The sequence below is a fragment of the Silurus aristotelis genome, assembly GCF_946808225.1.
Source record: "Silurus aristotelis genome assembly, chromosome: 24".
Taxonomy (NCBI): domain Eukaryota; kingdom Metazoa; phylum Chordata; class Actinopteri; order Siluriformes; family Siluridae; genus Silurus; species Silurus aristotelis.
The window spans coordinates 16570762-16597559 of NC_139597.1; the positions used below are offsets into that span (position 1 = coordinate 16570762).

General features: G+C 39.4%; 3 protein-coding genes across 3 annotated transcripts in view; all 3 read left to right on the forward strand.

Moving 5' to 3' along the window:
* The first annotated feature begins 2179 nt into the window (after positions 1-2179).
* Positions 2180-4329, forward strand: atp6v1f (ATPase H+ transporting V1 subunit F). Its single transcript, XM_083527840.1, has 2 exons — positions 2180-2490; positions 3909-4329. Exons 1-2 carry the CDS (start codon positions 2333-2335, stop codon positions 4108-4110), a joined length of 360 nt encoding a protein of 119 aa, XP_083383966.1. The 5' UTR covers positions 2180-2332; the 3' UTR covers positions 4111-4329.
* Positions 4330-7736: 3407 nt separating this feature from the next.
* On the forward strand, positions 7737-13882 carry lamtor4 (late endosomal/lysosomal adaptor, MAPK and MTOR activator 4). The gene is made up of 4 exons (XM_083528080.1): positions 7737-8293; positions 8465-8545; positions 12495-12612; positions 12726-13882. Exons 1-4 carry the CDS (start codon positions 8291-8293, stop codon positions 12821-12823), a joined length of 300 nt encoding a protein of 99 aa, XP_083384206.1. The 5' UTR covers positions 7737-8290; the 3' UTR covers positions 12824-13882.
* Positions 13883-24979: 11097 nt separating this feature from the next.
* The window catches only part of snd1 (staphylococcal nuclease and tudor domain containing 1), an 84405-nt gene continuing 82586 nt past the window's right edge, over positions 24980-26798 (forward strand). Inside the window, exon 1 of the mRNA XM_083528377.1 lies at positions 24980-25246. Coding sequence (XP_083384503.1) covers positions 25169-25246 — 78 coding nt within the window. The 5' untranslated portion in view covers positions 24980-25168. The remainder of the gene's footprint in view (positions 25247-26798) is intronic.

Genomic DNA, 26798 nt, shown 5'->3' on the forward strand with positions numbered 1-26798 from the left:
CCTGTTGGCTAACGATACCTGTGGCGGTCGTTGTTAACCCGGGCCTCGACCGATCCGGTATGAATTTCTTAATAGTGACCCACATATTTGATTTGGCACATGTTTTAGCTGGATGCCCTTCCTAACGCAACCCTCCCCATTTATCCAGGCTTGGGACTGGCACTAAGAGTACACTGGCTTGTGCCTCCCTAATGGCTGGGTTACACTTGTTTCTAGTTATAGTTGTTAAATTAACCTGAAGGAATACTTCGAATTAATGTTTAAAACTGTTACATTTAAAAACATAATATGTAAATAGTTAATTGAAAATAACTGTGATTATTCAGGATGTTTGTTTCCTTGTTGAACTATAATACAATAAAGACTGAGTTCTTCAAAACCGTATTAATGCCTCTTTTCTTACTGTATTTACAGCATTTGTTTATTGTTGTAAAACAATATTTATTTCAAGCTACACAAATTACACAGTATCCTGGGAACTTATATTAAGAATTGGAAATAGCTTTATTACCAAGTTATTACTAACCCCAACCCCAACCCAACACACAAAGAATTTGCCGTGACAACAGGAGCTTCCAGTGCAGGAGAAGTACAGACATAATATAACAAAATATAAGTAAAACAGACAATTAAATAATGCACAATATACAGAAGTGGAAATTGTTTAAATGAATGTACAGATGCTATTTACAAGTGTGCAGTTTACAAATGTATAAATGTGTCAGTTATGATGGACAATGTGTAATTATAAATTATGAATACATCTAATCATAATTTATAATTACACATTGTCCATCATAACTGACACATTTATACATTTGTAAAATGCACACTTGTAAATAGCATCTGTACATTCATTTAAACAATGAATGTACTCGTCGATTTAACATTTCCCGGGGCATAAAAGAGTGAGACCCAGCGGCTCCCTTTCTATTTCTTCTAGTTATGCAAACAATGGCTTTAGATATTGTATATATATATTGTAATTATAATGACTCTTTTCAAGACATCAGAATTGGGGACAGAGAAATTAGATGCTATCAGCTTGCTAATGATACAGCTATTTTCTTGCAAGATATATCACAGTTTAAGAATATTATAAAATGGCTCAATATATTTTCTGAAGAATATATTAACAAAATTAAAATTAATAAACCTGACACTTCAGAAAATATATAAATAAGATGTAACTTTTTCAGTTATGTAATAATTATAATCAATTACACATAAAATGTATATTGTTGCTAATATGACATCATTGCATAAAGCCTGACTGACTATTATCTATAATTGCATCTAGACATAACTTTATTATTTGTTTAAAGATGTGAGCCAGTAGTTTTGCATCATTATTAATTAATGTTATAGGCCTCCAGTTGTCAAGAAGCAAGCTATCCTTATTGGTTTTAGGTACCAGTGTAATTAGACCTTGACACATAGATGGGGGCTACAGGCTTCTTCTTCCAGCTCCACTGCCTGTCTTTTACTCAAAACCACAGTCCTATAAAATAGCTTCCTTAAAAAACTATATAAAAAAAAAATTCAGAAATGTAATCTTGGAATATCTTTTATAACTCACCTGTTAGGCCACTATTCCCCAGGGGGATTTATTCTCTTTTAACTTACTGGTGTTCTTTTTTAATTCTTCTAATAATATATCTTGTTCACAAACTTGTTTCTTTGTTTCATTAATACTTTGTGCAATATTTTTAATATTAGAAAGAAAATTTGAAGATTGGCTACTCTTGTTTTCAGAGCAAATTCTTCCACAAAATCATACATGTCTTTAGATACCTGCTCATAAATTAGAAGCTTATATATAGTGTTAATACCAATATTTAAGCTTTATTTAGGATTTAGGCAAAAATGTAATTAGGCCCTGACACAAAGATCCCCCATCTATATGTCAGGCCTACAGGCTTCTATGGCGTCCTTAAAAACTAATAATAAAAATTCAAGAAATGTAATCTTGGAATACATTATTAAAGTCACACGTGATTCTTTTAATATACATACATATTTTTGATGAAGTAGACGCATTTGCGCACATGCGCAGTACAAATAGAACAAGCAGCCACACCGCTAACTTAAATTCGACCGGAAGTAGCGACAGCGCACTCAGTCTATTGGATGTGGCACCAGTTACCGTACAGAACTTTCGCGAGATTTGACATCTCTGGTGAGCGTCATGGTCTCATGGTCTGCGCCATTCGGTCATAAAGCGGAAGTGAGTTTGTCACCTGACTTAAACATATGATCCGCAGACTCAGCAGAAAGACAAACCAGCTCGGTTTTTAATTGAATACATTTAGTATACTCTACACTCTGCTCTATGGCTGGACGAGGAAAATTAATCGCGGTCATAGGCGATGAAGACACCTGTACCGGCTTCCTGCTTGGAGGAATCGGAGAGCTGAACAAAAATCGCAAACCCAATTTCTTGGTGGTTGAGAAGGACACCAGTATCACTGAGATAGAGGAGACATTTAAGTAAGTCCTCGTGATCAGTTAGTGTTTTCAATATCTTTGTATGGTTTTTATCCTTATAAGCACAAACACCTTTTGTTCTTCTTGCAGTCTCTGTATTTCTCTTTAGGATGTCTTTAGATCTTCTCAGTGCGACTCTGACATCTCTGTGATGAAGCTCTCGGCCACATTGTGTTCACTGATTACTGATCAATCTGATTTATTTCAGGACGTTCACACACCGACGATGCCTTCATTCATCTTGTTTTTTGTGTTTGTTTGTTTCTCCTGCCGCCTGTAAATCTCACATTTATTGCCAGAAATATAGCTATACCTTGACAGTCTTGTATAAAGTTGTATACGTTAAAGTAAAATGTAGTTTTTGAAGGACCATTTTGCAGTTTTATTGCTGCTTCAACACCAGAGCATTGGATCCAAACACTGTAGATTTCCAGTCATAGTTTTTTCACACAAGTCTCCAGTCAGTCTTTCTTATAGAAGCATTATAGCAAGGATTGGAGTCTTCCTTTTTTCTCCTTTTAATCAGACGTGACACTGAGGTATGTTTCTGTAGCAAGGTTAGTCCAAATGTCTAACATCAGTGCAAAACAGCCTCCTGTGATTGAATTTGTAATCTATTTAACCATAGCCATTTCCTTCCACCATAGAAAAGCAACGTCATGTTCTTAACTATAATCAAGATTGACTCTGAGAGCATTTGCTTGTTGTGGAGTAGTGTATAAGAGTTTGTCTTTAGATGAAAGTCATAAATTGGATATTAACATGTTATACACACAGTAGAACTGTAACTAAAAAATGAATGTGTGTGTGTGTGTGTGTGTGTGTGTGTGTGAGTGATAGACCTGTAGCCATTGAAATATTCTTTAATGGTTTCTTTTGAAAAATGATGGTAATTTTTACATTCTATGAGAATCGAGGAGGTATGCGGTCAGGGCCAGCAGCCATTGGATTAACTTTTTTTTTTTTTTTTTTTTTTTTTCTCTCTCTTCTCTCTCTCCCTCTTATGTCTACTACATACAGAGTATTTAGTCAGTGGTAGGTGAGGTGGTCTACATTATTCTGTGCTACTTTGTGTAGGCAGATTGGCAAGATCAGATTTGGTTTTTGGCTGTGAGCACATTTCTGTTGTTATCCATGGATTCTGGCTTTCACATGTGGGGACAGCCTAGTAAGAAGTAACATCTGTGCATGTATGCACTTGCTGACATGCCCAGTAACTTCGGCTGTGCATTTTTACAAATATATGATGTGATTTTTACACACACACACACACACATATATATATATATATGAGAAACTTTAACCTGTGTGTCTGTAACTTGCAGGTTTTGCTTTAAATAGCTATATCATGTATCTCTGTGGTGCAGTATAAATACATTTTAATGTTAACAGCTTGACTTTATCTTTGTTTTCCCAAACAGAAGTTTCTTGGCTCGCAATGATATTGGTATCATCCTTATCAACCAATTTATTGCTGAGATGATCCGGCATGCAATAGACGCTCATATGCAGTCCATCCCTGCTGTGCTGGAGATTCCTTCTAAAGAGCATCCTTACGACGCCTCTAAAGACTCAATTCTGCGCAGGGCTAAGGGCATGTTTTCTGCAGAAGATTTCCGATAAGTGTCATTGCACCATTAAGTTGTGAAACATTGAATGCTTTTAGAAATGTTTATGTGGATTTTGTTCAGTGTAGTTACTTATAAATAACTGGAAATAGGTTAATGTTAATTTGTGATTTCCAATAACAACAAATGTATTGTATTTAAAAAATGGTGTGTATAAGTCTTGTGAACATGAAGGGACTTTTCCATGTTAAATAAAACTTTTAAAAAATAGAAAGTTTGTCCTTTGATTCATTATTAATTTGCATGGAATTACTGTGCAGTCACTGCACTAAGCCAAACCTGCAGCTCTGGTTTTATATGATGAGAGAGGCACTAAAAAGCATAATTTTCCAAGAAGCATATTCCATACGTTTCTGTAATGTTTGATGATTGCAATCAGTTGCTGAAACATTAATTACAACGATGTTAACATTACTGCTTAAGCTTGGAGTGTTCATATGAATAAAATACTAACAAAACCTTTAAAAACGTTATAAATATTTTAGATTTACCTTCAGCAATTTTGTGTGTTCAGGAGTTCTCATTTTATTGTATATTCTATAATATAGGCATTTTATGTCCTTGACATTTGTGTTAAAAACAAACGCTGTAGTGTAACTAGAGACATTCCAGATACTAAAATTAAAGAATAGATCCATGGACCCTATTTATCTTGAATCAAACCAGTGAGTGCTAAATCCTTCATCAGATGATGCTTTCAATGACCTGTTTGTACACTGCCATTTCTTCTGTCATTATTGAATATCTTGTTTTATTTAGATTAATGTTTTGATTATCTTGCTTTTTATATAATTTAATTAATACATAATTATCATAATGAATAAAATAAAACTACAGGTTTGTACTGAACATCTTCCCTGGTCCTTCTAGTACCTGACCGAGTAAACTAGCAAGAGGTAGCGAAAGGTGGCTGGATCCAAAGTATCATTACTTTTAATAATGGTGTTGTATCAGGAGGATTGATTCACACATTAAAATAGTAATTCTTTGGGATTTTGTAAACAATTGAGTTTAATATTTACTTAAGGTGAATAGGATTGATTTATTCTGCTGTTTATCCATTCATCATACAAACAAGCCTGTCACTTTGGCTTCTATCTCGGTATCAGTGTGTCATAACTACGAGTTGATCAATCAAAGAAGAAACAGGTTCAAAAGGAAAAATATTCTCATGTTCCTTTACAGTAACCTATAAATTAGAAGTAATGTAGTTTGCTTGAATAATAATAAATTGTTATTAAAAAAATATATAATATGAATACAGTGGTGTAAAAAAGTGTTTGCCCCCTTCCTGAATTCTTAGTTTTTTGCATGTTTGTCACACTTTTATGTTTCAGATCATCAAACTAATTTCAATATTAGTAAAAGATAACACAAGTGAACACAACATGCAGTTTTTAAATGAAGGTTTTTATTATTGAGGGAAAACAAAATCCAAAACTACATGGCCCTGTGTGAAAAAGTGTTTGCCCACTAACTGCGATTTCATCAACTTAGGGTAGTAAACATCATAAGTGACCAGCTACATCGACAGTAGAACTGACATGCATTGATGACGTGCATTGATGACATGACCATCTCCTAGACCATCACCACACGCTCCAACCAGAAGCCGTGGATGACCGCTAAGGTGCGTGCGCTGCTAAAATCCAGAGACTCCGCCTTCAGAGCAGGGGACAAGATGGCCTTACGAATAGCAAGGGCCAAACTGTCCCGTGCCATCAGAGAGGTGAATCACGCACATGCCAAGAGAATCCACTGTCACTTCCAGGACAGTGGAGACACCCAGCGCATGTGTCAGGATATCCAGTCGATCACGAACTACAAGACAACTTCACCTGCTTGTCACCGTGACGCCTCCCTCCCAGATGCGCTGAACGACTTCTACTCCCGGTTTGAGGTGCAGAACAACATGGTGGCAAGGAAGACCACCCCTCCACCCAACGACCAGGTGCTCTATATGCAGAGTTAACCCACAGAAGTCTGCTGGACCAGACAACATTCCTGGCAGAGTGCTCAGGGAATATGCAGAACAGCTAGCGGATGTCTTCACCGACATCTTCAACATCTCCCTGAGCAGCGCAGCACAGCTCCCTGTTCCTACCTGCCTCTATATCTTTTACTAAAACAACGAATCAATGCTATCGCCCCGTCGCACTCACGCCTATCGTGATGAAGTGCTTTGAAAGGCTGTTCATGAGGCACATCAAGACTCAGCTTCCACCCTCACTGGACCCCATGCAGTTTGCGTATTGTCTATTACCATCACCACGACCATTTGGCCCTCGCCCACCTGGACGATAAGGACTCATATGTACGAATGCTGTTCATAGACTTTAGTTCAGCATTCAACACAATCATCCATCAGCACCTGATTGAGAAGCTGAGCCTACTAGGCCTGAACACCTCCCTCTGCAACTGGATTGTGGACCTACTGACTGGGAGACTTAAGTCAGTCCCGATCGGGAACAGCATCTCCGACACCACCACACTGAGCACTGGGGCCCCTCAGGGCTGTGTACTCAGCCCACTGCTGTTCACTCTGCTGACTCACGAATGTGTAACAATGCACAGCTTGAACCATATCGTCAAGTTCGCAGATGACACGACGGTGGTGGGTCTCATCAGCAAGGACGACAAGTCAGCATACAGAGAGGATGTGCAACAGTTAACAGCCTGGTGTAGAACCAACAACCGGTCTCTGAGCATTGACAAAACTAAAGAGATGGTTGTTTACTTCAGGAGAGCACAGAGTGGCCATTCTCCACTGATCATCGATAGATCCTCAGTGGAGATCATCAAGAGCACCAAATTCCTTGGTGTTCATCTGGCAGAGAACTTCACTTGGTCACTCAACATCAGCTCCATCACCAAGAAAGGCCAGCAGCGTCTCTACTTTCTGAGAAGTCTGAGGAAAGCCCATCTCCCTCCCCTCATCCTGACCATGATCTACAGAGGGACTATCAAGAGCATCCTGAGCAGCTGCATCTTTGCCTGGTTTGGGAACTGCACCGTCTCTAATCGCAAGACCCTACAGAGGGTAGTGAGGACAGCTGAGAAGATCATTGGAGTCTCTTTCCCCTCTATTACAGGTATTTACACCTCACGCTGCATCCGCAAAGCAAACAGCATTGTGAACAAACTTACACACCAGTCACACACACGTTTCACTCTTCTACCATCAGGGAAAAGGTTCCAAAGCATTCAGGCCTCACATCCAGACTGTGCAACAGTTTTTCCCTCAAGCTATCAGCCTCCTCAACAACACAGAGCTGAACTAAAACTCTCACGCGCACACACACACACACACACACACACACACACACACACACACACACACTTATTCAACTGTGTGTACTGAACTCAAACACACACTCATACTAATTTCACACATCCATGACTTTAGTATCACCCATATTATATTATTTATTAGTACACAACTGTTTAAATACTGTTTTTGTACATTCGTTTTACTGCTGTTTTGCACAAACTTCTATGTTTACATTTTGTTTTTTTAGAAGTACACTCCTGTATCCAGTTCTGTCTTAAACACTTCACCCTATCATATACAGTAGGTTTACTGGTGGCGCTATTTTGTGCTTTGTGTATTTGTCCTACACTGTTTTTTCTTGCACTGTTTGCACCAGGTTGCACACGGTGCACTTTATGTGGCGAGGACACTCACTTACTTACTAGTGTTTTTCTGTTATGTAGCTTTATGTTGTTTTATGTAGCAACAGGGTTCTGGAGGAACGTTGTCTTGTTTCACTGTGTACTGTGCCAGCTATATAGGGTTAAAATGACAATAAAAGCTTCTTGACTTGACTTGAAATGCACAGCCCACCACTTACACATAAAACTTTTATCCTCCACAGTATACTCCCCACTGGTTTCCTCGTTTCTTGAGCAGTGTCTGAATCGAGTGATTTTACAAGACAATTCTTTGTATCCAGCTTAATCTAGAAAAGCCTTCTCTGATTCTCATTCTCTGCCACACATTCTGTCATTAACCGAGCTAGCCGAGCTTACACTCCAGACCTGGCGGTGGCGGTAATGCAGAACAAGGGCGATGAACACCGTTGTTAAAAACTGAAGACGGAGAAGGCGGTCACGTGACCTTGCCAACGCGTCACGTGAGACACACAGGCTGTTCGGGGATTTGTGAGGAAAGTAAAATGGTATGTTTGTTTGTTTGAATTTTAATTGTTTGAATTTTCTGATAATGAAAATTATCCAGGTTTTAACTCGTTGTTGCTAATATTATTTGTTTATTTAAAGTGTAATGCCGTTCAGATACAATGTGCTGTATGTAACCGGAGGCCGGTCATGTCTCCTCTCCTCTGCCGCAGACTACTGCACTGACTCAGGGTCTGGAGAGAATCCCGGGCCAGATCGGCTACCTGGTGATCAGCGAGGACGGAGTACTGGCCGTGAGTTGTTGTTGTTTTAGTTTTTTTTTTTTCTTTTCATTTACAATGTGTTTTTGTCCCAAAGCAGCTTTACAGACACAAGTTGAAATCTAAAGTTGTAACGTTTAGCGAGATGGTATGAGGAAGAAACTTTGAGAGGAACCAGACTCAAAAGGGAACCTAATCTGGGTGGCACCAAATGTTCAATTCAATTCATTTTTATTTGTACAATGAACATTGTCTCAAAACAGCTTTACACAGATAATGTGGTGATCAAAAATAAATGTTCTTTATAAGTAAGTTTGTCCCTGATGAACAAGCCGGTGGCGACTGTGGTAAAGGAAAAACTCCCCGAGACGGCATAAGGAAGAAACCTTGAGAGGAACCAGACTCAAGAGGAAACCCATCCTCATCTGGGTTGCACCGAATGTCCATTTATTACAGATATACGATGTTGTGGGGTGCAGTGATGATGATCAGAAGCGAAAAGAAGTCCTGAATCAATTTAGCAGACTGTTGACATTAACTACAGTCCAATCCATCCTTAAAGCTCCCGTTCTTACTCTGGAATTTCATGGAACCACCCAAGGCATTGATTTGATTTGGAGCAGTGTAGACTGATTAAAACAGGAGTGATGTGGTCATATTTTCTAGATCCAGTGAGGACTCTTGCTGCTGCATTCTGAACTGAAGTTTATTTATGCACCTACTCACACACCCAGACAGTAAAGCGTTACAGTAGTCTAATCTAGAAGTAACAACAGCATGAACTAGTTTTTCTGCATCCTGTAACGACATCATATTTCTAATTTTAGCAATATTTCTAAGGTGAAAGAAGGCGATCCTGGTGATATTATTCACGTGAGCCTCAAAGGAAAGACTCGGGTCAATAATCACACCATGGTTTTTGACAGCCGTACATGCTCAAACAGAAACACCATCCAGAGATGCTACGTAATCGGAAAGTTCTAGCTGCATGTGGTCCTAGTAAAAGTACTTCCGTCTTATCTGAGTTGAGCAGAAGAAATGTAATGAATGTTCATTCATTACAGTTCCATCATTGTTGAGGTGTACAGATCAGTGATACAGAACTCTTCATGCAAACTGATCCTAAGTCCATTGTAGCAACTGTTAATATTAATTACAGTCCAAATTCATGCTTTTAGCTCTCATAGTTTGTTTGTTTTATGATGTTCCTGTCTATAATTTCTCCACAACCACAAAAGCAGAACATCCCGAAGGCAGGCTTGTGCTGGTATCCACTGTTGTAGAAATGTCAGAATGTTGTGCTGCATTACACTCCCCCAGAAACCCAGTCCAGCTCCATGAGTTTGAGCTGCGAAATAGGAAAATGATTTCCTTCCCCATGGGCGATATGCATTTCCCCCACTGTGTATTTAAGCATGTTTCCAAGCAGGAAAGTGCAAATAGAATTGCAATTGCTGGGTACATTGTGATTGTGATTGTATTTCTTTTCAGTATTTCACAATCATTCCAGTTCAGACACTACAAATAAGACTTTCCATTTTCCAGCCACCAAACATTGCTCTTCATAAAAATGTGATAATATTCTGAGGTTCAATACCGTATTGTCCGTATAATTTAACATTGGAAAAAATATCTCGTAGAGAAAAATCAGATTGTCTCACTGATTATCCACTGATTATTAAGAAAGATTGTGTGAGACAGTTGCTTTTTTTGCTAGCTTTTAGAATGTCAAGATTTAGATGTGCAGAAACTACAACAATCATTCTTACAAAAAACTAAGTATAAACCATTGAATAATCAACATGAAGGTGATTAGCCCCAACCTGCAAATTATTCATAGTTTATAATGTAATACATGACCGTGGTATTAAGTTGTGAATTAAGCACAAATAAAGTAGTTAAATCACTCTCAGATATTAGTGTCTGACACCTAAAAGCCTCATGGGCTACTGCAAATGGTTCTGGAGTGGCATCCAAACAATATGAAAATAATCTGAAAATGATTTAACTACTTTTTGTGCTCAATTTTTTTAATTTTGGAGCTAAATTTCCCTTTTGGAGCTAAATTAGCACATTTGGTGTAAAGGGCTGTTCCAGATGTGAAGCCGGACCGTAGTTTGGGGATCCCTGCATTAGGGCCATTGGTTCTTAAAATGTCTTGTGATTTTTTATATTTAAGGTTCTTACATTCTGTAAAGCTGTTTTGAGACAAAGTCAAGCCCAACTGAATGAAAATCTGGAGAGTGGTTGTGGAGATTTGTGATCATTCACCTACAATCACATTAGTAAGATTAGGCGCTGATATTAGTGAGAAGGTCTGGGGTTTATTTGATGTTCCAGTTCATCCCAAAAGTGTTCAGTTGGGTTGCGCTCAGGGTTTTGTGCAGGACACTTGAGTTCTTCTAATCCAACCTTTGCACTTCACACATCGAGCTCGCTTTGTGTACAGGAGCTTGGTCATGCTGGAACAGTGTAGAGTGCTTGCTGGCTCGGAGAATAGAAAGTGGAAAGCAGGCAACTGGTTTCAACAAAAAAATAAATCGCTTTATTTTTCCACTTTTACTTTTTCAGATGAAGCATGTAATCGTGCACACACACACACACACACACACACACCTTTGTGTGTTCATCTCTCTCTTTCAATAGTTTCTGCTGCTCTCAGAAAGAGAGAAAACCTATTCATGTAAATTGAACATATGTGTTTGATCTTTAACCACTCACTTCCTCTCGTTCTGCTCTTTATTCCCTAATCCCACACTGCCTCTTAGTAACAATATCTCTTTGGAAATTCAGAGACATAATATATGTGCTACTGATTTTTAACAGTTAGGGAAAGAACCACGTGTGGGTATGGAGATAGAGGGTGCATATACCTTTGGTTATCTATTGTAAGTAGCTTTTAACTATTTAGCATTAAATTCTGCTCTTAGGCTCAGTTTTGTTGTATTTGATTGAAATAATGTAAATAATTTGACATGTTTTTGTAGTTTTTGATATTTTATTAACCTTTTCCTTAATCATTATTGAATTATGTCAAATTTTTATAAAATGTTGCTTCTTATTTCATTTATTTCACAAATAAATATATTGGGAATCTCTCTGGTTTGTGGGTCTTGTATTTTGAAATGTTATGGGTCACATTTATTCAGGCCACATTAACATAGTGTTTCAGTTTTTTAGTCTAAATTCAGTGAATACAATTTCTCTGTTCATGAACTGGCACTTAACAAACCAGAATGTTTTACTCACACATTATTGTACTATTGTAAGCAAATGTAATACAATAAATGATTTTTTAAAATTTATTTATTTTATTTATTTTTCCTCAGCTGATTAAACTGTTGTGGATGATTATGATGATGATGATAACCGTGATGGTCAGTGGCACATTGTTCAGTGGAGTTGAAAGGAAAGCTTCAAATCAAATCTTTGGTACAATGATGGTTAAGGTGTTTGTAAAACTGACATTTCGGGTGTTGACACAGTATTAATTGTCACTTGGTCAGCTCTTTAAAAACTAATTAAAGCATGGAATTTTATCGTAAATACACCAGAAAATGTGCTGAGTAAAAAAAATGTTTCATTAATGACCAGTGGAAAGTAATTTAGTAAAAAACATCAACTAACTTATATTGAGCAAACAATTGTGTAAATAGATCAATAAGATGTAGAAAGTATAGCAAGTTTTTTCAAGGGAGGGAATAATCTGAGAAAATATGAATAATATCTAACTTGGAGTAATTGAAATGTTTTAGTTACTTTCATAGAGATTTACAGTTGTACTGTTTTACTAACACTGTTTGAATGAGTTCATGAGATTAAGGCATATATGCAGAGGAAGGGCTTATTTTTGTTTTCCCTGAAACAGAGACATGATTATGGGTATACTGCACACCTTAAAGTTATATTACTTAGTTATATTATATCATAATCACATGCTGGGTTTCTTAAATTGAGTGTCATGCTATTTTCTTTCCGCTAGTCTTCAGGAGAGCTGGAGAATGATGAAGGTACAGCAGGTGTGATCATGCAGATGGTCCGCACAGCATGCAGATTTCGGCTAACCGGTGCAGCAGAACCTCCTTTTAAACGCATGTCAGGTGAGATGTACAGGTAGCTGTACTACACAAATAAATGATGCTGCTAACAAAGTACACATAGCTGAGTACAAAATACTAATTCTAATCTAATTTTACTCTCATTTTGTCCGCAGTGATGTTTGAGGACTTTGTTTATGCTGTGACTATCTCCGGGCAAAAAGTGTTTGTAGTGAAACGTCAGAACAACCAGCGGGAACCTGTGACTGCCTAGTGTTATAAAGGAACTGCAAATTACAGGGCAAGTCATTAGAATTAGAATAAAGTACACCCCCTTAACCTGATGCCAGCCTGAGGGAAAAGGGATACTGATTTTCTTCTCTAGCCTGATATGAAGAATTATGCCTAAAATATTTGAAACACACAGGGTTTGTCATAACTGGCCTAAGAATACTGCAAAAAATTTTATGCACGTTGTAGGCTGGGAAGGAATGGTGTGTCAGGCTTTATGACTATTAATGCTGTATTGAATGTGGATGTTGTTCAACTCCGTGAGGCATTTTAAATGCATCTGTTCCACTAGTAACAAAATGTCAGTATGCATACAAAATGTGTCTGTTTATAAATCAGCTAATAGCATTCATTATGTTGCTTAAATATGTCGTAACTTTTTGTTTCAACCTCGGGGCTGCAACTTTGTATGCAAATGAAGTCAATTTTTGCCACCTGTAGTTAAATTTTTGCAATTGGTGGTGTTTTGTCATTTAATTATTATCTCTCAGATTTAATATTGTTATTTTTATAGCGTTATTACTTTACGTTCAGTTTGGAGCAACACTTTATCCAGATCCTCGTGGATAATCATTTACAATTTCCATAATTTAAACAGCACATAGTCACATTTGTCTGTAGCCTTCTGTGTTGCTTTAACGCTTGTATATAAACTTAGTAGAAAAACTGTAAAAGTCTAATTGTATAAAGAATTCATAATATTTAAATATATTTTCACATGCTATAATACATAGTAAAAATTCTGCTCCACATGTTTTGTAATTCACTGTGAGCTGATTTTCAACTGCATGTTTCAGAAACAGTTTTGATTTGATGGTTTTTATTTTTTTTTCTTTTACTATTTTGAATTGTAGGTGGAAGCAATTCAGACAGCAACAAATCTTAACACCACATTTTGAAACTGATGTAAGTGACATCAATATCATGGTCTGTAAATAACTAATTAGGCTTAGTATGTATTTTTTTCTGCTTTAACATACCTGTGTAAGGTTATTTTGATTTTGTCTGCACTGTAAATAAATTTGACTCATTTTGAACCAAATACATTATTGTTTATTTACTGAAATTTTCCTACCAAAGAATCCTGCTGTCCTGCAGAATATCCAAAACAATAAAGGCAATTATAAACTAGGCATAGTTTTAACAAATAAATTGGTCCAACTTTATGTGGAGGATCAACTGATAAAATTCAATGCTATTATACTTTTTATTTACATTTCATATTCCACTGATGTAAACATGTCTGCTGATATGTCTTCAGTAAAAACACATAAGGATCGGTTATTGAGGAACAAATCCCCTTTATCTGTCAAGAGTAAGAATATGCTTGTTGGCTCACCAATCATCAGAATAAAAAATCTGAACAAATTAGATGTAATAGTTGTGATAAACCACTGTGGGCTGACACATGAATTGTACAATTGCTGACATTTAATTCTTAACCGCTGATTTATTATTGTTGTTTTTTTGTTGGCTTTCAAGACTTTTTGGTGTCTATGATGTTGTTAGGCTTTCTAACAGTCCATTATTTAAAGAGGTGCCTACTCTTTAATTAATTTAAGATTGTCTAGTTTTATACTTACAAATCATTACTAGGATAAAAATTAGCAGAATCAAACCATGGCTTTACCTGGTTGAAGTGTTTGGGGAAGTGGTAGCTCAGTGGTTAAGGCTCTTGGCTACTGATTGTAAGGTTGGGTGGTTTAAGATGCACCATTGCTAAGCTTAAGTAAGTTCTCTTATTTTGCTCTCATTTTGTCTCCACAACATCCTACATGTGCTGTCCCTCTAATAAACTAATTTCTAATCCTGCCCATCGTCGTCACTCCCAACGAAAACCTCAACATCTTCAGCTCTGCTACCTCCAGCTCCACCCCCTGTCTTTTACTCAATGCCACTGTCTTTAAACCATACAACACCACAGGTCTCACCACAGTCCTATAAACTTTCCCTTTCACTCACAGATACTCTACTATCACAAATCACTCCTGTCACTCTTCTCCATCCACCATTATTTCTTTTATGTATTATATGGCAATTATTTTACAGTCAGAATTTAGTCAATAATTGGACACCATTTGTTAACAGACAAATAATAAATATGAAAATAATTATTATTATTATCTGCAATAATATTAATGGTGTAACTAAATTAAATAAATTCTATGTAAATTTTATAAATTCACACACACACACACACACCTGTACCTTGCCTACAGTCAAGCATGGTGGTGGTACAGTAGCTTCATGGTCTGGGACTGCATGAGTGCTGATGGTACTGGGGAGCTGCGATTCATTGAAAGAAACATGGATGCCAACATTTACTGCGTCATTCTAAAACAGAACACAATGCCCCTTCTTTATAAACTTAACTGAATGGCAAGTGTCTTGCTGAGGAAGCTGAAGGTGAAGGTGATCGAGTGGCCAAATACGTCAGAACCCTATTGAGCAACTGTGGGGCATCCCAGTGGTGAAGAAGTGGCAGGTGTCTAACATCCAGCAGCTCCATGACGTTATTTTGGAGGAGTGGAAGATGATCCCAAGAACAACCTATGCAGCTCTGGTGAATTTCATGCAATTTCATGTGAATTTCAGGATTAAGGCAGTGCTGGATAACAATGATGCTCACACACAATATTGACACAATTTTGACATGTTTACTTGGGGTTTACTCATTTTTTGATTTCATCTATTGAGAATTAGAACAAGGTTCCAAGTGAGAACCTGCAAATTATCTGGGGTTGACTAGACTATGTGTATATACACATACATAAGGCTCTATGTTAAATCATATATATATATATATATATATATATATATATATATATATATACAGTGGGTACGGAAAGTATTCAGACCCCCTTCAATTTTTCACTTTTTGTTTTATTGCAGCCATTTGCTAAAATCATTTAAGTTCATTTCTTTTCCTCATGAATGTACACATAGCACCCCATACTGACAGAAAAACACAGAATTGTTGACCTTTTTGCAGATTTATTAAAAAAGAAAAACTGAAATATCACATGGTCCTAAGTATTCAGACCCTTTGCTGTGACACTCATATATTTAACTCAGGTGCTCTCCATTTCTTCTGATCATCCTTGAGATGGTTCTACACCTTCATTTGAGTCCAGAAATTTTTGATTATACTGATTGGACTTGATTAGGAAAGCCACACACCTGTTTATATAAGACCTTACAGATCACAATGCATGTCAGAGCAAATGAGAATCATTAAGGTCAAAGGAACTGCCTGAAGAGCTCAGAGACAGAATTGTGGCAAGGCACAGATCTGGCCAAGGTTCCAAAAAAATTTCTGCTGCACTTAAGGTTCCTAAGAGCACAGTGGCCTCCATAATCCTCAAATGGAAGACGTTTGGGACGACCAGAACCCTTCCTAGAGCTGGCCGTCCGGCCAAACTGAGCTATCGGGGGAGAAGAGCCTTGGTAAGAGAGGTAAAGAAGAACCCAAAGATCACTGTGGCTGAGCTCCAGAGATGCAGTCGGGAGATGGGAGAAAGTTGTAGAAAGTCAACCATCACTGCAGCCCTTCACCAGTGGGGCTTTATAGCAGAGTGGCCCGACGGAAGCCTTTCCTCAGTGCAGGACACATGAAAACCCGCATGGAGTTCTCCAAGATGGTGAGAAATAAGATTCTCTGGTCTGATGAGACCAAGATAGAACTTTTTGGCCTTAATTCTAAGTGGTATGTGTGGAGAAAACCAGGCACTGCTCATCACCTGTCCAGTACAGTCTCAACAATGAAGCATGGTGGTGGCAGCATCATGCTGTGGGGGTGTTTTTCAGCTGCAGGGACAGGACGACTGGTTGCAATCAAGGGAAAGATGAATGCGGCCAAGCACAGGGATATCCTGGACGAAAACCTTCTCCAGAGTGCTCTGGACCTCAGACTGGGCCGAAGGTTTACCTTCCAACAAGACAACGACCCTAAGCACACAGCTAAAATAACGAAGGAGTGGCTTTACAACAACTTTGTGACTGTTCTTGAATGGCCCAGCCAGAGCCCTGATTTAAACCCAATTGAGCATCTCTGGAGAGACCTAAAAATAGCTGTCCACCAACGTTTACCGTCCAACCTGACAGAACTGGAAAGGATCTGCAAGGAGGAATGGCAGAGGATCCCTGAATCCAGGTGTGAAAAACTTGTTGCATCTTTCCCAAAAAGACTCATGGCTATATTAGATCAAAAGGGGGCTTCTACTAAATACTGAGCAAAGGGTCTGAATAATTAGGACCATGTGATATTTTAGTTTTTCTTTTTTAACAAATCTGCAACAGTGTCAACAATTCTGTGTTTTTCTGTCAATATAGGGTGCTATGTGTACATTCATGAGAAAAAGAAATGAACTTAAATGATTTTAGCAAATGGCTGCAAAATAAAAAAGAGTGAAAAATTTAAGGGGGTCTGAATACTTTCCGTACCCACTGTATATATATATATATATATATATATACAGTACAGACCAAAAGTTTGGACACACCTTCTTGAAAATTGGAGAGTCACACTGAAGGCATCAAGGGCTATTTGACCAAGAAGGAGAGTGATGGGGTGCTGCGCCAGATGACCTGGCCTCCACAGTCACCGGACCTGAACCCAATCGAGATGGTTTAGGAGTGAGCTGGACCGCAGAGTGAAGGCAAAAGGGCCAACAAGTGCCAAGCATCTCTCGGGGAACTCCTTCAAGACTGTTGGAAGACCATTTCAGGTGACTACCTCTTGAAGCTCATCAAGAGAATGCCAAGAGTGTGCAAAGCAGTAATCAAAGCAAAAACTTTGAATAACCTTGAATATGACATTTTTCAGTTGTTTCACACTTTTTTGTTATGTATATAATTCCATATATAATTCCACATGTGTTAATTCATAGTTTTGATGCCTTCAGTGTGAATCTACAATTTTTATAGTCATGAAAATAATGAAAATAACACGTGAAATGCTTTCCTAACCAGAAGCCGTGGATGAACTCTGAAGTCCGTCTCCTGTTGAAAGCAAGAGATGCTGCCTTTAAATCTGGCAGTGCAGAGGACTACAACAGAGCCAGGGCCAACCTGAAACGGGGCATCAGGAAAGCAAAGCTCACATTCAAACTCCACATAGAAGAGCACTTCCACAACTCTGACCCCAGACGCTTGGGAAAGGCATCCAGTCAATCACAGACTACAAACCTACAGCTCAACCAACAAGCAGTGCCTTCCAACTGCACGAACTTAATCACTTTTTTGCTCGTTTTGACCAAAGCACAGGACATTTTACAACAACCACGGACTCTTCTACTGCTTACAGCCCACTTTCACTCTCAACAACGGACGTCTATTCAGTGTTTAGCAGAGTGGATGCACGCAAGGCAGCTGGCCCGGATGGCATACCGGGACGTGTTCTCAGAGCATGCGCTGGACAACTGGCACAGGTTTTTACTGATATTTTCAACCTGTCACTGGCCCAAGCCACGGTACCAACATGCCTGAAGACCACTACTATCATACCAGTGCCTAAGCACTCAGCTGCTAAATGCCTGAATGACTTTTGCCCGGTTGCACTCACCCCCATTGCTATGAAGTGCTTTGAGAAACTGGTCCTGAATCACCTCACTGCGGGCCTACCACCTACACTGGACCCATACCAGTTTGCCTATCGCCCGAACAGGTCAACTAAGGATGCAGTTTCCACAGCTCTTCATTCTGCTCTCACCAACCTGGATAAGAGCAACACATACATCAGAATGCTGTTCATTGACTTTAGCTCTGCATTCAATACAGTCCTCCCCACTGTACTGATCACTAAGCTCAGTGAACTGGGTATCTGCACCTCCACTTGCAGATGGATTCTGGACTTTCTCACCAACAGACCTCAATCTGTCAGGTTGGGAAACCAGGTATCCTCAACCCTCATTCTGAACACTGGCATACCGCAGGGCTGTGTTCTGAGCCCACTGCTCTACTCCCTGTTTACCCACGATTGTGCTCCTCTGTATAACTCCAACATCTTCATCAAGTATGCAGATGACACCACCGTGGTCGGCCAGATCGAAAACAACGACGAATCGGCCTACAGGGAAGAGATCCGTAATCTGGCAGCATGGTGTGCCACCAACAACCTAACTCTCAACGCCACAAAGACCAAAGAGCTCATTGTGGACTTCCGGAAATCCAACAGCGGGAGACATCTACCAGTCAACATCAATGGAACCGAGGTAGAGCGAGTCTCCAGCTTTAAGTTCCTGGGAGTTCACATCTCTGAGGATCTGTCCTGGCAGCAGAACACGTCAGCTCTGGTAAAAAAAAAGCACAACAACGCCTGTAGTTCTTGAGAAGTCTCAAGAAATCTCATCTGTCCCCGGGGATTTTAACGAGTTTCTACCGCTGCATCATTGAGAGCATCCTGACCAACTCCATCACTGTATGGTACGGAGGCTCCACAGTGTGTGAACGTAAAGCACTGCAAAGTGTGGTCAAAACCGCTCAACGCATCACTGGCACCCAACTACCTGCCATTGAACACCTTCACCACAGCAGATGTCTGCGCAGAGCTCACAACATTATCAAGGACTCTTCACATCCCAGTCATAAACTGTTTAACCTCCTTCCATCACGAAGGAGATACAGAAACTTACGCACCAGAACCAGCTGGTTCAGGGACAGCTTTTTTCCATCCACCATCACATTACTGAACTCAACACTACACCGCTAAATCACTACAAAACAAACACAAACAAAAGACTGTATATAACATCTGTACAATACATATACATACTACATATTATATCTTTTTCACTCCTCATTACATCTGCACTTTTATATCTGTATGTATCTTTATCATTACTGTACATTCTGCCCAACATTTCACATTAATTTGTGTATATAATGTATGTATATATATATATATATATATATATATATATATATATATATATATATATATATATATATATATATATATATATATATATATATACAGAGGGTACGGAAAGTATTCAGACCCCCTTAAATTTTTCACTTTTTGTTATATTGCAGCCATTTGCTAAAATCATTTAAGTTCATTTCTTTTCCTCATGAATGTACACACAGCTCCCCATACTGACAGAAAAACACAGAATTGTTGACCTTTTTGCAGATTTATTAAAAAAGAAAAACTGAAATATCACATGGTCCTAAGTATTCAGACCCTTTGCTGTGACACTCAGATATTTAACTCAGGTGCTTTCCATTTCTTCTGATCATCCTTGAGATGCTTCTACACCTTCATTTGAGTCCAGAAATTTTTGATTATACTGATTGGACTTGATTAGGAAAGCCACACACCTGTTTATATAAGACCTTACAGATCACAATGCATGTCAGAGCAAATGAGAATCATTAAGGTCAAAGGAACTGCCTGAAGAGCTCAGAGACAGAATTGTAGCAAGGCACAGATCTGGCCAAGGTTCCAAAAAAATTTCTGCTGCACTTAAGGTTCCTAAGAGCACAATGGCCTCCATAATTCTCAAATGGAAAACGTTTGGGACGACGAGAACCATTCCTAGAGCTGGCCGACCGGCCAAACTGAGCTATCGGGGGAGAAGAGCCTTGGTGAGAGAGGTAAAGAAGAACCCAAAGATCACTGTGGCTGAGCTCCAGAGATGCAGTCGGGAGATGGGAGAAAGTTGTAGAAAGTCAACCATTACTGCAGCCCTTCACCAGTGGGGCTTTATAGCAGAGTGGCCCGACGGAAGCCTCTCCTCAGTGCAGGACACATGAAAACCCGCATGGAGTTCTCCAAGATGGTGAGAAATAAGATTCTCTGGTCTGATGAGACCAAGATAGAACTTTTTGGCCTTAATTCTAAGCGGTATGTGTGGAGAAAACCAGGCACTGCTCATCACCTGTCCAGTACAGTCTCAACAATGAAGCATGGTGGTGGCAGCATCATGCTGTGGGGGTGTTTTTCAGCTGCAGGGACAGGACGACTGGTTGCAATCAAGGGAAAGATGAATGCGGCCAAGCACAGGGATATCCTGGACGAAAACCTTCTCCAGAGTGCTTTGGACCTCAGACTGGGCTGAAGGTTTACCTTCCAACAAGACAATGACCCTAAGCACACAGCTAAAATAACGAAGGAGTGGCTTCACAACAACTCTGTGACTGTTCTTGAATGGCCCAGCCAGAGCCCTGACTTAAACCCAATTGAGCATCTCTGGAGAGACCTAAAAATAGCTGTCCACCAACGTTTACCGTCCAACCTGACAGAACTGGAGAGGATCTGCAAGGAGGAATGGCAGAGGATCCCTGAATCCAGGTGTGAAAAACTTGTTGCATCTTTCCCAAAAAGACTCATGGCTGTATTAGATCAAAAGGGTGCTTCTACTAAATACTGAGCAAAGGGTCTGAATACTTAGGACCATGTGATATTTTAGTTTTTCTTTTTTAATAAATCTGCAACAGTGTCAACAATTCTGTGTTTTTTTGTCAATATAGGGTGCTATGTGTACATTCATGAGGAAAAGAAATGAACTTAAATGATTTTAGCAAATGGCTGCAAAATAAAAAAGAGTGAAAAATTTAAGGGGGTCTCAATACTTTCTGTACCCACTGTATATATATATATATATATATATATATATATATATATATATATATATATATATATATATATATATATATATATATATATGGTGCTACATTTTGCACTTCTGGTAGACTGCAAAACTGCATTTCGTTGCTGTGTACCTGTACAATGCAATGACAATAAAGTTGTATCTATACTCTTTGAATGAGAAGGTGTGTCCAAACTTTTGGTCTGTACTGTATATATATATATATATATATATATATATATATATATATATATATATATATATATATATATATATATATATATACACACACACACACACACACACACACACACACACACACACACACACACACACACACACAGGGTTATTCAAAAAGAATGAACCGATATATTCAGTTTCTGAAGATTCTCAAGCATCGTCATGGAATGAGTCAGTGACCATTTAAAAGAGGAATAATCTAAGTTGATTGTGAGTATAATACCTTTGACTTGGCTGGATTTTTTTTATTACTTTTCCTTAATAAAATATTGCGCAATGAAATTGGTTAATTCTTTTTTTAATTGTGTACAATTTGTAAATTGTACACTTTTATGCACAAAATTAGCTCATTTAAAATTGGATGCCTTCTACAGGTCTCAAAAAAGTTTGCATGTGGGCAACAAAGGAATGAAGATGCCAGAAATGTTGAAAACATTCAGCTGGAAGAACATCTATTAAGTAATTAAGTTAATTGAGCCCAGAATTGTAACATGATTAGCTATAAAAAGGATGTCTTAGAGAGGCAGAGGCTCTCCAATCTGTGAACGAGTGCCAGTGATGGACAGTAATGAAGTAAATGTAATTCGTTACTGTACTTTAGCAGTTTTTGCACATATTTGTATTTTACTGAAGTATTTCCATTCAGGGAGACTACTTTAACTTAACTACATTTTAATGTCAAATATTTTACTTTTTACTTAACTACATTTTCCCCAACTACATTCACTCAACTACATTTGATTGCCTCTTGGCAGTGGTGAATTTAGGCGACATGGGTGGCATCTTGTCCACGCAAAAAAAAAAAAAAAAACCTTTGGACCTGGTCGGGACTTGGAGTGCGCACCCACCACTCATAGAAGTTCCCTCAATCATACATTCTTTTTTTTTTTTTTTTTTTTATAAAATAAAAAAATTATAAAATAAAAGGTAAAAGAAGGGTATACATACATTGTTACAACAAAAAGGAGGAATTCAGATGTTAGAGTATATTCAAAGTTCTGGCTTCTTGTAAAGATTTATAATACATTTTTAATACAGCCTTAAATTTAGAGATCTTGGGCAACCTTTTTGACCATTTACATTTATGTATATAGAACCTACCTAATAATATTAACAGATTTAGCACAAAAATGTGAATCAATGTAATTCTCGATCCCTTGCCTACAAGTTTCTTCAAACAGATAATTCCAGAGCTAATTGCAACTGTTTTAAAAATAATAAACTCTTCCATTAGCACTGGTTATGTACCTAAATCCTTCAAACTGGCAGTTATTAACTCCCCTACCTGAAACCTGACCTTTACCCATGTCAGCTGTCCAACTACAGGCCAATATCAAATCTCCCCTTTATGTCAAAAATTTTAGAAAAGGTTGTAGCACATCAGTTTTGCTCACATCAACTTAGGAATACAATTTTTTAAATGTATCAGTCAGGATTTAGGCCTCATCATAGCACAGAGACGGCGCTAGTTAAGGTGGTAAATGACCTGTTATTAGCCTCTAATCAGAGTTTTGTCTATTTACTTGTTTTGCTCGACCTCAGTGCAGCTTTTGACATCATTGATCACACTGTACTGCTTGCTAGACTTGAGAATGTTGTTGGAATAAAGGAACAGCTCTCTTTGGCTCAGGTCTTATTTGACTGATCGCTATCAGTTTGTTGATGAAAATGGTGAGTTCTCCACACACTCTGAGGTAAAGTATGGTGTTCCGCAAGGATCTGTCTTAGGCCCACTGCTTTTCTCTTTATATATGCTGCCTCTGGGTGAAATTGTACATAAACATGGTATTCCATTGCTCCATTGCTATGCTGATGATACACAGCTGTATATACAATTACTCCCTTGACCAGGGTTTTTTTTTATCACTGAACCAGGCTTGATCTCATTAATATTAAAGAAAGACAAGGACCCTACACACCGTGGCAGCTACAGACCAGATACTGAATTTGTTTTGTTGGTTTCTAAAAAAAAAAAATCAATGTTCTTAGAGATATATTTACAAAATCGCTTGTCAACTAACAGCGAAGTATTGAGCTTCCAGCCTCCCGCATGTCTACATAGATTTTGGGGAAAGCAGAGGTCTAAACTATGTGGGGCATGATCTGAGATAATTATCGCAGAATAATTTGTGAATTTGACTGAAGGCAAAAGAGCTTAATCTATAAAGAAATAATCAATATGTGAGTAAACATGACGGAAATTCGAAAAGACAGAAAAGTCTTTTGTAGTTGGATTGAGATAGAGCCAGAAATCTACGCACCCCAACTGATCCATTAAAGAAGAGAAGGTCCTAGACATTGTCGAAGGAGCCGACGTCTATGGTTGTGAGCGGTCTAGATTTGGGTTCATTGTGCAATTAAGATCCCTGCCTAAGATGAGGTGGTGAGTGTCTAAATCTGGGAGGTGGGAATACAGTGTAGCCATAAAAGCAGGATTATCATAATTATCAGCAAAGACACAACGGGTGTTTGGTACAGAAGTTCTGAAACTATTATATAGCACCCGCTCGGATCAGAGAATATATTTTGTAAGACACAAATTTTATTAGTTTGTGCATTACAATCGCCTCTAGATTTACTATAAAAATTTGAATGAAAGACTTCAATCCAGGGTTTAGGTAATCTAATCTGATCACAAATCCTGAGGTGAGTTTCCTGTAAAAAAGCAATATCTGTGGACAAGTTTTTTAAATGTGAAAACACTCTTGGACTTTTAATAAATTAAATATTCTTACTATGAAATAATTGACCGCCACCAGCAGAAAGAATTATTAATAATTAAGCAATAACATTATTGCATATATTCATATAATTTTACAGTTTAACAGTAATATCTGTAATATCTGTAATAATAATAATAATAATAATCATAACATAAATATATTTGAATATTAATAATATATTATATACTGTGAATAACAATATAATAACAATATAATAATGTAATAACAACAACAATAATGATGATTATTGTTATTACTTTTAATACTTTTACTTTTATACTGTGAAAAAATACGAATATTTGAAAGAATGAATGAATGATTTTTCCTGCTGGTGGCGATGAGAATGATTTGTAATTGCGCTGTAATAAACCAGGCTTGTAAAACTCTTTAGTATTAAAGTATAAATGTATTATATCTAAAGTATAAACTCTGTTCATGTCTTTATATCGAACCTGCGTTTCATTTTAGACTTTTTTAAATCTATGCTGACGTGTCGCCCTTTTACGTGACCCGGATGTTGATCGACTTGGCTACGTATGTGTGAAATCTCCCTATGAGAGCGCGCCTCTGAATCTGACCCCGGAAGTGTAATTCTTCGACGTGTACATCTCTCGCATGTTTCCGTGCACTTCCGGGGAAGCAGTCCTGATCCACTCTGCTCTTCATTGCCTCGTTGGCTTAAAATCCAGAGCAGTCACACAAGACCATCAGTGGTTCTAAAGGCTTTTTTTTGTTCTTGTACGGAGTTGGTTTTTTATTTTACAGAAATCGGTCATGGCCACTTCAGTATCTGCACCGGTCCAGAGCGGCTCGGGGACTCCTTCCACTCCGCAGAGAGGGATTGTGAAAATGGTATGAGCATATGGGTGATGTGAAGTTTCTCCGCTCTGCACTTTCCTCCTCATGTGTCTGGTTCTTGTGCGTTTGTGTCTGAATGCTGAAAGTTTCACTCAGATTCTGCAGCTGTTCTTTTTTTAAGCGTGTGTTGTCAGTTTTAGCCACATGGTTATTTATGAAGAATTAATCGATCGCTAAAATGTAAAAAAAAAAGAAAAAAAAAGGCATGTTTAATGTGCCTTAAAATTCCCATGTTAGTTTATATCAGAGATATAATTTGCAAATGTTCTTGTTCAGTATAATTATTTTGATATTTTAAAAACGTTGTTTCAAGCAGTGGTTTGTTTTCTGTGTAACGGTTAAATTATGGGATGTTGCTCCTCACTCTGTTCTCAGGGCAGATTACGCCTGTGATTCCACTAACAAGTTCCTCTCAATGCCTCCTGTGTGGCTCAATCCCTCTCAGTCTGTCTGAGACCTTCCCGTGCCCTCGTGTGTAGGGGTCAAAGATATAAACTGAACGTCATGTGGGCTTACACTTCACATGACCCAGTCCCTCTCAGTCTGTCTAAGTTCCACTCAGCGTGTCCGAGATCTTCCCCGGCCCACTCAGCGTGTCCGAGATCTTCCCCCGGCCCACTCAGCGTGGCCGAGATCTTCCCCCGGCCCACTCAGCGTGGCCGAGATCTTCCCCCGGCCCACTCAGCGTGGCCGAGATCTTCCCCCGGCCCACTCAGCGTGGCCGAGATCTTCCCCCGGCCCACTCAGCGTGGCCGAGATCTTCCCCCGGCCCACTCAGCGTGGCCGAGATCTTCCCCCGGCCCACTCAGCGTGGCCGAGATCTTCCCCCGGCCCACTCAGCGTGGCCGAGATCTTCCCCCGGCCCACTCAGCGTGGCCGAGATCTTCCCCCGGCCCACTCAGCGTGGCCGAGATCTTCCCCCGGCCCACTCAGCGTGGCCGAGATCTTCCCCCGGCCCACTCAGCGTGGCCGAGATCTTCCCCCGGCCCACTCAGCGTGGCCGAGATCTTCCCCCGGCCCACTCAGCGTGGCCGAGATCTTCCCCCGGCCCACTCAGCGTGGCCGAGATCTTCCCCCGGCCCACTCAGCGTGGCCGAGATCTTCCCCCGGCCCACTCAGCGTGGCCGAGATCTTCCCCCGGCCCACTCAGCGTGGCCGAGATCTTCCCCCGGCCCACTCAGCGTGGCCGAGATCTTCCCCCGGCCCACTCAGCGTGGCCGAGATCTTCCCCCGGCCCACTCAGCGTGGCCGAGATCTTCCCCCGGCCCACTCAGCGTGGCCGAGATCTTCCCCCGGCCCACTCAGCGTGGCCGAGATCTTCCCCCGGCCCACTCAGCGTGGCCGAGATCTTCCCCCGGCCCACTCAGCGTGGCCGAGATCTTCCCCCGGCCCACTCAGCGTGGCCGAGATCTTCCCCCGGCCCACTCAGCGTGGCCGAGATCTTCCCCCGGCCCACTCAGCGTGGCCGAGATCTTCCCCCGGCCCACTCAGCGTGGCCGAGATCTTCCCCCGGCCCACTCAGCGTGGCCGAGATCTTCCCCCGGCC

Excerpts from the sequence above, each read along its gene's own strand:
- atp6v1f (XM_083527840.1), top strand. The coding sequence starts at position 2,333 with ATGGCTGGACGAGGAAAATTAATCGCGGTCATAGGCGATGAAGACACC. Across the intron at positions 2,491-3,908 it reads GAGATAGAGGAGACATTTAA|AAGTTTCTTGGCTCGCAATG; the intron begins GTAAGTCCTCGT and ends TTTCCCAAACAG.
- lamtor4 (XM_083528080.1), top strand. Across the intron at positions 8,546-12,494 it reads GCGAGGACGGAGTACTGGCC|TCTTCAGGAGAGCTGGAGAA; the intron begins GTGAGTTGTTGT and ends TCTTTCCGCTAG. Across the intron at positions 12,613-12,725 it reads TCCTTTTAAACGCATGTCAG|TGATGTTTGAGGACTTTGTT; the intron begins GTGAGATGTACA and ends TTTTGTCCGCAG.